The following is a 13,527-nucleotide window of genomic DNA, read 5'->3' on the forward strand; positions in this document are numbered from 1 at the left end:
TGTTCAAAACAAGTTGGTTAGAATGGTAATATTGCGAGGAATTCATTCATCAAATTGAATTATTCAGAATATATTCTACTCCTTCTGTTCTGTTTTTCAAAAGAAATTATCAGTAGTTTATCCGTTGGACAAATTGTCGTAGCAACTTGAGATTCAGTACAAAGTTACCTCGTGGCAATGAAATATTTGGTATTGAAGAACGGATGTATCAGATGATTAGTTTATGAGAGGTGTCAATGCCGGGGTGTCTGCTCGTTTTTAATTGCAAAAATTTCTTAATGCCTATCTTACTATACAGATTTCTCATTCTCAGAGTTTCTTTGAAGCTGCGAATCATGAAACCATTCGTTTGTTCTGTCAAAAAGTTGAAAAAAAAAATGGTTGAACCGAACCTGATAGTAGAGTTTTGAATGACACCTTCCCAATCTCCTTAATTTTAAATGAAGCATCTTCATATCCTCCTTTCTTCTCATCCTAATGTTATCTAACTTCAATGGGAAAAAAGGATTTCGTTGACGAAAAAAAGGAGTACACCTCCATTTTTAATTATTCCCTCTGACAGCGGGACTGCTACTGAGTAATTATTGAGTCGGCTGACGGGCAGACACCCCCGCATTGCGTGTGGCGCCCTCCCTCTTCTGTGATGAGGTACTACGACGCCGTTGGGGTCACTCAAACCACCAGAACTGGGCCTCTATTTCAGTCAATCCTCTTTGGACATAACCATCATTGCATTCGTTCATAATTTCCTAAAGCAGTTGATCCAATCCCAGTCCTTTACAAGTCACCAATAGCAATCGCACAGCGGCACCCCCATAGGAATTACCAATTGGATCAATCCTGGAGTAGACTTCGACCAAGGCAAACCAAGCTCGTTTCGAGACCTACGTCATAGTTTGGGCCTAGCGTGAGATATGCTGAGAGTGAAGGTCAGCTTGGTCCAACGGTGAGGTCCAACATAGGCCCACCAGTATAAAGCGGGCATCCTCCAAAGCAATCTAAATCATGTGCGTCAGGTGCAGCACCTCACAGCAGTGAAAACTGACCCTTAACGATTCATTTCCCGAATCCACAAAAGATGTCTTATTATCAAAAACATTCAATGCCATTCAGCACTTGGCGTTCCACCATTTTGAATGGTTTCGTTTCTATGATTATAACAACAAACCCAATCATTCATAACATAACTTCCACAGTTCAGTTAATTTTCAATATATTTTGTGGAGATTGTGGCTCTTAGAGGGAGGGGCGCTATTCTGAATGGTTTGACCACCACAAGGTTCCGAAAGACACCGACGAAGTGCACAAAGCAGAGTTATATTATTTTCATTTTTTCTTTATATTCCGGTCTGTTCTGGCCTCTTTTCCGCTAATTAGCCCTAACGAGCGCTAAACATGCGGCTGTGGATTCTCCACTGCACCGCATTTAAGGCTATCACACACACAATTCCGTAAACTCGTAAGACGCAAGTGTAAACCGTACGCTGTAAAGTCCATTCCACACACGTAACATAAAACTTAAGCTTCGACCAATCCTGAAGGAGGAACTCCTCTCCAGTTTTTGTTTGTCCATCTTAACCTGGAACCTGGAAGTGTCAAATCGATTTTGTTACCAAATTTTAATCTGTGAAGAAAAGAAGTTGGCAGTATAGTAAATTTAATAATTTTATTGACATGGTTTTTATTTATAATGAGAGTTATTAGAATATTGATCGTAATCACTAATTTTTTGAAACACATAACCTCTCCGAGCGTCGTCATTCAAAAGAAACCGACAAACTCTCTGATTGGTTGTCTTGAAAAGTAGGACCGAAAAAATTCATCCCTACGGAACTTTTTGACGTTACGTTCAACGTTTACAGACGTAAATGGTGGACGATATCCGTCCTTGATTGGCCTATTCGCTAACGCTTGTGCCTTATGAGCGTACAGAGTTGTGTGTGTGTGTCTCCTGGCAGGAGATGAGAAATGGCCAACAGTTGGCCGACTGTCGGCCAACTGTTGGCCAGCCGTTGGCCGACAGTCGGCCATTTCTCATCTCCTGCCAGGGTCATGGCCTTTACACCCTGAAGAACATGCGAAATGATATGGAAAACCACAGGAAAACCCCATACCGGCAGAGGCGACTGCCCTACCGACAGTCTCTGGCCTGTCGGAGTCTCAGTTTGCGACACATTCGCATCCGCTGGGTTTTTAACTCACAGCCTTTCGCACGGTAGGCGCGGGCGTGGCTGCTGTGGCCACCGGTGTCGGTATAATTATATCAACAAGTGCATTTCGCGAACGTCAGGAGGCGCCCAGGTATTGGTGATCGCCATTTTCCAAAACCTACTTCATTTTCTTACCTTTTAGGTTCTAGACCTCTATTATAACAATAAATAATACGTGCTGTGTTTACGGGGAACACAATGAAAGTACCAGGTCGGAAAATAGACGCCGAATCCCTCCTCCAGAGAACATTAATTTCCGAGTATTTATTAGTCCGTGAATCCGTATTGCATCAGTCAGACCACCCCACCGTTCGTGCAAGATATACGACGCGCTTAAGACCAGTTGCTGGAGTCTTGTTGATGCTACGCTCCAGTTATCTCCAGTCATCGAATATTGGTGGATTTTATTCACATATATTCGTATATTTTTAATTTTACTCTCGTCACAGTTCATTACGAATAATACGTGCCACTTTCGTATCCCCATATTATGCGGATTGTAATGGAAAAATATTATGGAAATTGAGATCATAACAAATCAAATAATCTCCAATTTCTTGAGTGAGAGTTTATCTCATTACAACTGATCGCATATGATTTGTACAAGTGATCCCACTCAGGACAATAAGAACCAACAAATGGACTGGCTTTACTCTACTCAATGCCTGACCTATTACCATCGTACCACAATAACTCCATTCTAACACTACCAAACACGATTGCTCCTCATCCTTCTAGGAATGACATTAGGGAATGAAGGCCTCGCAAGCTCACGATCCCATCGCTCAGGAGACGACTGTGGTGATTATTCGAAGAGAATTAGAATCAGAGACAAAAAATTTCCGCTTTAACCCACCCGGGAGTCGAACCCGGGTCTCTCAGTATCGCGCCGGGTACTCTTACCAACTGAACTACCGGATACCCCAGTCGATGCCTTTGATGAAAACAACCTCAACAGGTTATAATTTTTGGAAAGTGTGAAACCGCGGCAGGGTCGTCTCGGTCTTGGAAAAATCCCGATCTGCCAGCAAGCTGGAGGACTTTCGCTACAACGCCCCGACTTTTTGCAAAGTACCGACATTGCACCCACGGGAAACCTCGGGGAGGTAGTCCCTGGCATATGCCCAGATATGTAGGACCTCAAGCGCTACTGCCCCTCAATGATCCATCTTCTAAATTCACAAAGGATGCCGTTACAATCAAAAGAACATCTGATGGAATTGAGAACTCAGCGAGGTACCGATTTCAATGGTTTAGTTTCCATTTTTATTTTTGGTTATATTATCGAGTCCCAATGCTCTATATAATGAAACACACACAAAGGATATTTGCGGAGTTTAAGCTTTTGGGAAGAGTGCCATTTTTGAATGGTTTGGCGACCATGTGCTACCAGGAACACAGACCGCGCACTTGGCATTATCATATTTCAAGTACTTCTGTAAAACCTCAGATGGGGTCCAGCTAGTAGAGGTTGAACCATCTTGAGGTTTTGGTCCCCAGTGAGGCGCACACGAAGTAAAATCGTATTTCAAATGCGTTCGAGCGTGTCAGGAGGTTCCCGGTTCGACTCGGGGTCCGCGGGGTCGTCACCCCCCCCCCGTCCGAAAGGGTGGTTTTAAAATAATGATTAATGTTATTAAGGTTCTATTTGCCTTTGATGTTGATAGGCTAATTTCAGGCCATGAAAAAGTTTTTGCTTTCATGCGAAACAGTCTATCGTCGAAACAGCTGTGAAGTAGTCATTATCAACATTATGGCAGCAATGAAAGAACTGCACACGCTTTTCGTAAGAAGTAGAAACGATTTCGATCCATTCACCCATCAGTTGAGCTTTTGTGGAATGTCTGTGAATGGAGGGGGAATAGCGGAATTCACTTGGAAACGTCTTCTGTGCTGTACTATTTCTTCCTTGACATGTTTTCTCAATGCCAAGATGTGTGAAAAGAACTGATGATAAGGTAGAAGTAATCGGAACCATTCGACGTCTTCGCTATTAGATCAATAATCTTTTCATTTAAGTCATACTGTTATTACTATAGGAGAGGAAGTTCAATGCTTATGTTGAGTTGCAGAAGCTTTTCGTGAGGAGGTGAGTTGGTTTCATATCTGAAAAGCGAAGGGGGTATATGGACTGCGCCAGGAATTGATTGTATATTCAGAAGCGTGTAGGCATATCACACGAAACCTTCACACATTCGTTGAAATCGTGTCTATGCTGCACACGCGGAATTAGACGTATGCACCTTGAAATAATAAAGAAAATGTTGCACTTGTGAGATATAGAGTTTATTGTACCAAGTTCGTATTATGGACAATAGATTAGAAGAGACTACTTCTTCCTTCGAATGTTCGAATGTAACTAACTCAAAACTAATTTTACAAACCCATTCAGGGTCTCGCCTACTCCTTCTGGCAAAAGGGACCCACATTAAGTGTAAATTTTCTTATTATTTCGTTGGATAGATCAATCCAAACTAAAGTAGTTGATGGTCAGGTTATGGTATAACCTGACCCTTGGTTTCCAACGGGACTTTATGGCATGACCTAAGTGAAGGACGCAGGCAGCCAACATTTCTTTTACAATGTGTCCTAAGAGATGAACTTTGGAATTTTATACAATTTAATAACTATTGCTTCAAATGCCACGATAATATATAAAATAATCGCGTGCAGTCATACGGGGTCCCAACATTGTATTTGTGACGTATTATCGTTTTTGATCAATGTACAGACATCGAAGGGGACAGTGTTGGATGATAGATTCGAGGGATTTGATGCATCTTTCCTATCATCCATATCCTGGTTAGTACTTCCATGGTGTCTTGTAGAGTGCCCGGCGCGACACCGGGTGACCAGGGGCACATTCCCGGATGGGCTGAAGAGCCAATTCTTCCTCGCCAATCTTAATTCTTTTCGAGTTATTTGATGTTTGAGGGAGATTAGGTGATGTTTCTGTTGAATTTGAGAGTGCATTTCTGTAGCTTAGTTGGTACGAGTCCCCCGTCCGATATTAAGAGACCCGGGTTCCATTCCCAGCTAGACTGAAGGGCAAATTCTTTCTCTCTAATTCTCTTCGAAGTTCACTTTTAACTTCGGTGTCGTGGTAACCACTCCCTAATGTTCAGACATTGGTAATGGAGTTTTCATAGAATCCAAGATAGTCAGAATACGATCGGGCGGAAACCATAGCTGACCTCTGAGTCTCGCCTTCGCGAGCCCAAGGCCCAATGCAGCCAGAACATTTAATAACGCATTATAAGAGCTCCTCAAGACCCTGGCAGGAATTACCAATCATTGACAATACGGTTGAGCTTGTTTGACACCAAACTGCCATATCTGGCATTTACTGGCAGGGGTCTGGCTTCAACCGATGCTGATGCCAATCTACAGCCAACGTTATTTCGATAGGTCACCCCGGTGCCCGGTAGTGAGCCTGGTTTAGGCTTGTTGCCAGGTTTAGAACTTTCTCGAGTGACTCCCGTTTCTGCGAATGGTCATACTACTGGAGTCCTTAAATTATAGAAAATTGATTGGAGTCAATTATCCATTATTTTCATTTAAAAAATCAATAATTGTCTTATGTTAACGGTTGATTCATCAAATAGACACTACCTGCACGACTTAACGTATGCAATACAAAGTTTTTTAATGCTATTAGATTTCAATAATTGGCAGCCAGGTTAATGAAAAAATAGACGATATAGGTAAGAGCAGGTTTATTTTATGATTATGTATTCACACTTCGAGTGCAGTCGACGAACTGACAAGCGATCTTAAAATTTCAAAAACCGAAGCATCATCATCATGGTTTCTTTCTTTCCATGAACAAAGATTTCTTTATATTATTTAATACACACAAACTGGAGTTTTTGTCGTAAGACCACGCAGACGGCCTCTCCAGGAAACAATGACCTTCATAGTATTACTATAAACTCATCTAGGTCTGTAATGTGATCGTATTGTTTTTGCTCTTTTCAATAAATAAATTGCGTTGAAGTGTTTGATAGCAAGTTTTTATAACAATATTATAAATGGAAAATAAAATGAATATGTGTTAATTTTATTTGACGGTCGATTTAATTCCAAGCTCTGGTTGACATCAGCCTTTGGTTTAGATTAATTTGGATCAGGCTGACAGCAAATGCCACCCTGGGCCCAAGCTATGACGCCAGTCTAGAAAGAGCCTTGGCTTGCCTTCGTCCAAGCCTCGTCCAGACTCCGTCCAATTGTCAATTCCTCCCTGGCTAGTGTTCTCAACTAGAATTTATGATGGAGAATCCTAAGATATCATGAAGATGTTTAATTTTTAACGAACAAATCATTTTTTGTCAAACTGTTTTTATTTCTTGGTTTATCGAATTAACATTGTGATTGACCGAATCAGTGTTTATAATTTGCAGTAGCAGTATGGATCGCAGGATTAGTAGCAGTGGGAGCCACCTGCTCCTTAGCCATACTCGTGGGCCTAGCTGTTCTACAATTAGCAATGGCCTCCTCAGCGAAACGCGTCGTCATTCCTTACAGTTCAGCGGTCATCGGCAAAGTGGTTCTTGCAACACTAGCCAGTAAGTATCTCTGCATTATTCAGGGTATCACTAGGAATACAGTCAGTGGGAGTCGGAAACAGCGAAGCAAATGAAGTTGAAGGAAAAATGTACAGTGGATCGATATGGCCGAAGGGAAATCATTCAAGAAATGTTAATCTTCTATGAAATTGCTAGCATACCGGATAACATTGATGTTGCCACCAAGTGGCTTCCCAGGTTACTTATTCACCTGAGTACTTCAATGTAATGATTGAATTTATTAATTTTAATTTTTTTTATATATTAAAGGTTTACTCACAATAAATACACTCACGATTTACGAATTAACGAGGGCTTAAAAATTTATTCAAATTCTTTTACATTTGTTTAATTCGATTGGGTAAGAAGTGGATGACTTATTTCTTAGAGAATTGCGCGTGGACTGACTTGAGTTCCCCTTTTTGGTTAAATTGTGTCACTAAGTAAAAATGGGTTGGTTTTATGAATAGTGCACCCTATTGGTGCATCAAAATTGAAGTGGGAGTAAAGATGACACGTGTCCGAGTTCGAAGCAACACAAACAACAAAAAAAAAGGCCATGTGGTTTTCATTTGAGTGAAGGTGACTCTGGATATTTATTTTCTAGATTTTTAAATAAAAGAATTTAGGGAACAATGAATGCAGCTAAAGTTTGGAACAACGAGGCGATTGTGAGTGATTTATGGGTCCCTCACTTCTTATCCAACCGTTACATTCTGGGTGGCTAACGTAATGAGTAAAATAAAAAAAAAATGTTTAGTTATATTCATGAAAGGTTGAATCAAATTCAACTGTTGTTAAGATGTTATTTCTCCTTTCAGATTAAAATAAAAGTAAAGACAATAATGAACTAAGATTATTAATTACTTAATATTTGATAAACAAATTAGAATAAACAATTACGAATACAAAAAATTTCCGTACGGAACAATTGATTAGTCGAGTTTGAAAGGATAATGGAGTGATGTTCTTCTGTGCATGGGAAATGACACATAATTCGCATCACAATTTCGCGCTTTTTCAGGTGAAAAAATGACGAAAAAAACTATTAAAAAATTGTTTGTCTGAGAAGTACAAATTTTTACAACAAAACAACAGTATATTGTGCATCCGGTGATAGGTCTTGAGTGATAGCAATCTGATGTCACTCGAGATGTTGATCTGTCACTGCGCCAAGTACGTTGATCCTGACCATATTACCGACTAATTTTTTGATTCACAATGCACTGTTTACCCCTTTCAGTTTGAGTCGAGTATTCGATTTGACTGCGATGTCCTTTGTAGGATATTATGGGACTCGTCTGAGTCAAGACATTCCTAGAGAACTCAAAACGGTTTATGGACTCCTATCATCACCAGCTTTCTCAAGTGATAAATTCACTGAGCTTGGCGTCTTTTTTTATTTGTGTATTTTTTCAAATTTCCATAATTGTGGCTTCAATTTTTAAGTAATTGTTGTTTCAAGTTCCTTTTCCATTTTTTTTTCACGTGAATAACATCGAAATATATGCTTGGCGCATTTTTTTACAAAAACATTTATTGTTTTTGTTTTTGGGGGGATTTATTGTACACATATCACTTATAAATAAAGAAAGTCTGTTTAATTTATTTTGTTTATGCCGACTGACGAGTCGGCAAGAATCTACACTAACACTTTGCAAATATAACGAATGACGATATTCTCATCGTCTTTCAACTCGGATGAGGATCACGAAAATTGCTCTGTCTTCCACGAGATTTCCAGAGGAACTGATCTTCTCGATCCTTTTTGGTAAAATTTTTGGAAAAGCAGAGAGTCCTCGGAGGTGACCCTTGTTTTTGGTACCATATGTCCCTTCCCGAATTGGCAAACTGAGCAACAAACTGTTTCGGCAATTTTCAAACCCTTGTGGACACCCAAAGCCTGACAAATCCAGGATTTATGTGAGGGCAATTTTTCCCAAAAATGCTCAGTAAAAGTTTGAAACATTTATTTTATTGATTCAACGTGCTCTTTCTTAAGTTTCCCAGATCGAATGTTCTTCGATAGTACTTTGTAATCGAAGATTACTCCTCTGTGCGGGGTAGTTGTCGTGATGATTAACCAACAGAAAAAGGATAGGCTGGCATGGTCTGGCAATTCTCAAATTCTATTCCATATAAAATGTTGACTAATTTTTTATCCTACACAAGAGCTTCTTTCATTAGTTTAGTATTTCCCTGTTTGTTTATTTTAAATCTACATGCCAGACCTAACATAAATATCTGAAATGGTGAAATTTATGACTTGTAACGGTCGGTTTACAGCTTAAACAATATTTAACGGTCGGTTCCAAAATTCTAAGATATTTAAGACCGAACATCCTCCCTCTGCCTTTCGTCCTTCTCTTTTCTCTTGTTCTAATGATTATGACGATACCCAAAAAATAAAAATTCATCTTCAAATTCTCCTACTTTGCGTTGACTATGAAACAATCCGCGCCAGGCTGGCGCCTGGGATAATACGGAGGTTCGGATAATCGAAATCGTACTGTAATCTGCCATCAAGGAGGGAATATTTCATAATTTGTTTACTGCTGATCAAGGAAACATATTATTACTACGAATAGTTGTTGTGATATTCGGTCAGTTCGACTTCTTTTGTCAATGAATTGTTCGGAGGTGTTGTTTGTTGACAGCCCCTTTCAATGCTTTCTCTCTTCGAGGACACGTTCGCTACCAATTTTTTCATTTATGTCACACATTAGCAAATCCCCACAATTGCATATGAAAAGACCTCTCTAAAATGTAACCGTAAATTCTGCAATTGTTTCTTCGATATTTCAATACCCGGAAGCCATTTCAAATACTCCCGTGCTATTTTTGAACCAGGGAATGAGTGGCCATTTGCAAAAACCGTGACAAATTACACTTAAAGCGTTTTTTCACTCTGTTGATTGCCTCCTCAATACTTTTGCTGGAATCCCGAACCTACTGCGGCATATCTCCGATTCTTAGAATTTCCGACTAGACCCATTAACACTATTTCCACCTTTCTCAACCCCTACTATGCACTTTCGAAGTGCTTCCACTGAGGACTTTTGAATTTTATAAGATTTATCATTATTTCTAACCTTGGCCGAGATGATAGAGTCAGAAACATTTGCCAGGCACAATAAAGAAGTTATGACTGATTTCAGCACACAAAGTTGACACTCGCATTTTCAACATTTGAAAATCAAACATTTTCAAATTTATTACGTGTACTCCCGCCATTTTAATTTTCAATAATTATAAATTCAACTCATTCAGGGGTTGGGGGTATTTGTATGTTTGGGTACGGGTATTGAACATGTTATTTCACTTCTATAATCCCTACCTGTAAGTATATTTGAGGGATTATAGTAATAAACTGAGAGAGATTCTGCAGTTACCTGGATCGTTGCAGTAATTGAAATTCATGGTTCAGTGCCAAATGTGATTCCGACTACCTAGCGACCTACAATGCCTTACATTTCTGTTCATGTTTTAAAGATTGGGTTTTAATTTTGCCTTTTGCTCTCTCATCGAATTTAAAAATATTTATTTTTCTTTGTGAAAACTGCATTGAAAATAATGTAGGGTTACTTTAAAAAAAACAAAACAGTTGATTTCTAGGAAAAGGTACAAATGATTAAAACACTATATTCGCTATTTTTTAACACACTTCACAATCTTCAAGCACTCTTAATCACACAACACAAGAACGTCTAAATCCACGTCTATCATTTCAACACACGTCTAACGTCTAAAAGGCGTCTATCGTCTGACGCTGCTCACCAACGACTCTGACCCTGTCCCTCTTCTCAACTCTGGACTGGGCCCTAATCGCGTCACGTGGTCCTAGCATCCCTGAACCACGCTGGCTACAACGATCCTCGCCTGTCACATCTGTGGGCCTCATTAACCCATAAAATATGACCCTCTAAGTATTTCTACAGTATACGCCTGCATCACTGTACCAATCCATGTCTATTTGCGGGGTTTCCCCACAACCTACGCTAAAACTACTATATAAACTTATAGCCCTAGACTCTCTTAATAAAATACGAAGAACATCTGTCTATAATATTTGCTAGATTATTATTTCACACTGGGGATTTACCCATAATTATTCCCGATACTACAATAATGTCGAATGTGTGTGTTGGATTTGTTTGCGATGAAGGTTAGAAACGGCATAGTTGTAATGATTCAAACGTGCGAATGTTATTTTGTTCTCTTTTATTTTATACGCTCGAAAGGCACAACCGCTCTGGTTCGTTTCCTGAGGGACTAACTAAAGAGACTAAAGGGTTACGACACCCTGGACCTGATCACTCACATTAACAATGGTCCCAGTCACGCACCTCTGTTTAGTCCAACATACCCCAAACTTCTCAGAATTTTCACCCATGGAAATGTTTTCCAATCTCAAGTGGTGTTCGGTCGTGAACATTATATATAAAAAAAAATAAGACGACGGGAAATATAGTCTTCCGAACACCCCTCGATCTTCACAATTAATCGTATAATTTCTCTCACGTTTTGCTGCGTAGCAACGACCCGAATAAGTTTGGCCGTAAAATCTCTCGCGTTAAGCGTTGGGGATTTTGAAGACCAACTTAACCCTTTCATTCGTACACAATAAGAGAGTCGTGAAATTATCCGATAACTTTCAAGGTCTTCGGATATTAAAAGCGATAATTCACGTCCAGCTGGGGAAATAATCAAAAAGAAATTAATGTTAGGGGGTTTCAAATCAATCATCGTTACTGTTGCGTATTAAATCAGACGAAGTTATAATTTTCTTTTCGAAACGAAATTATTTAACTTATGTTTAAGAATTTTCCTTCACATCCATTCAAACAGTTTTTCTCCCACACCATATTCAGTAAAACTTTATGATGGCCAATTTCACTATTTTAGACAAACAGTAAAATCCAAAATTCATTCTAGCATCCTTCTTCGGCTCTGGATCCTTTAAATGTTTTTATGGAGATAATCCTCAATACCTTCTCAATTGCTAAATTATTTTATAATTCCGTTCTCCCATGTGCGTATTTTTATTCTGTGCCATTATTGCCCCTTATTTCTACATTTTATTACACTTGACCATCCAAATCTTCCAGACAAATTTTTTTTTGGGGAATCGTCTCCAGGACACCAACCTCCCTGTCTACTTGCACCTCTCCAATCATAATAGAGTCCTTCCCATCCCAGATAATTTCACCAATCACATGGCATTTCTAGAAGAGTTTTCCTCTTCCATTTGTGTCATCCCTCCCACTTTTCTTGACCGCTGTCCTTTTTTTATTTATTAGTTCATATTGAGTATGATTTTTCATAATTTTTCTATTTTTACTTTCGATGATAATAACGTTGACGATTTTTAAGGGGAATAGAAATTATCGTTCGCAAACCTGTAAAGGCCTCTATTTTGTGACCCAACCCAGCTATCCGGGTCCTAGCCACTTCTTCGTTGTAAATTTTTGTATATATCAAACTCCGTATTTTTTTCACAGTCCATGAGTGTTGCGAATCGATAAATTTTTTATGTTCAACGGAGAAACAAGTTTTAAAATTTGGTTAAATTTATTAATTATCATCATCGAATATCTACTCGGAAAAATCCATCAGTTAAGTCTTTTATTACCGTTTTACTTCGGGAAGCATTTGAATTTTTCTAGCAGTAAACTTTATCATCGTTTTATAGTTATCTCCTATTGTCGTCTACATTTTTCTCCACATCTGTGCAAACCCATTTCCCAACGGGACACATCAAAATTACCATCTCTTCCAGCCTAATCCCTATCCCTTTTTTCTCATTTCTCAGTTTTGTTTAATCCCAAAAATAAACCAATTTCCTTCGCGAGACATTTTTATTGCACTCAACCTTACCCTCCTACTCTAGCCGTCGAGCCCCAAAACGGACCCTCTCCTCATACACAATCTCGACCCAAATTTCCACCTTGGACATCTAAAAAATTCGACCAAAAGGTTAGTTATCTTCAAAGTTTTGAACAGAGGAGATCAGCCGTGAAATAACTTCCGTGTAAATCGTTGAAAAAATCATAAAGTGTAAAAATTCATTAAACAATATGTGTTTGTGAATAAAACAAAAATACAACTTCAAACATCAGGTTATGCCTTACTTAAACATTCAACCTTAACAAACCTCGTAATTATTAACTGACAAAAATTTTTTGTGTCACCCAAAGGCACAACAATGAGAGAATTCCGCAACAAAATAACGATCAGAGAAATTCCCTTTAATTAAATATAATTTTTATTGATTTCTTTTACGGGGACTAACGATCCGGCAGTCCCTCCCACATAGCTAACCCCTCTAATAACGTCTCAGAAAATTTCTCCCCACACAGCGTATCTCGTTTTACCACTTGGCTACTGAATTCAAGGTAGGAAAGTAAATATCGGGTAATCAATTCCAGTGTCCAGTTACCAGTGTAAACCAATATGCCATTTGATCATTTACTTTTTTTAGATGTACATTTCCTGTGCCAGCTCCGCAATACAAATACTCATCCTCCAGCTTTTTCGAGTGAATAAAATTACAGAACAAACCAAGTGGGAATATTCATTGCACGCTCCAGTAATAATCTTCGTCTAAAAGCAACACAATCCCGTGGATTTTCCTCGAAGTAGTTTACCTCGTACTTACTCCCACGTGGAATTATCCCTCAGCGAGGTTCTCAAGCTACAGTTCTTTATCTCCTTGGGCTGAATACCAGGCCTTAACTGTGTACGCTAACGAT

General features: G+C 39.2%; 1 protein-coding gene across 1 annotated transcript in view; it reads left to right on the forward strand.

Moving 5' to 3' along the window:
• Positions 1–13,527, forward strand: part of LOC135170178 (uncharacterized) — a 110,259-nt gene that overhangs the window by 65,624 nt on the left and 31,108 nt on the right. The window contains exon 3 of the mRNA XM_064135738.1: positions 6,611–6,775. Within this exon, the coding sequence (XP_063991808.1) occupies positions 6,611–6,775 (165 nt within the window). The remainder of the gene's footprint in view (positions 1–6,610; positions 6,776–13,527) is intronic.

This window comes from Diachasmimorpha longicaudata, chromosome 16, assembly GCF_034640455.1.
Source record: "Diachasmimorpha longicaudata isolate KC_UGA_2023 chromosome 16, iyDiaLong2, whole genome shotgun sequence".
Classification (NCBI taxonomy): Eukaryota; Metazoa; Arthropoda; class Insecta; order Hymenoptera; family Braconidae; genus Diachasmimorpha; species Diachasmimorpha longicaudata.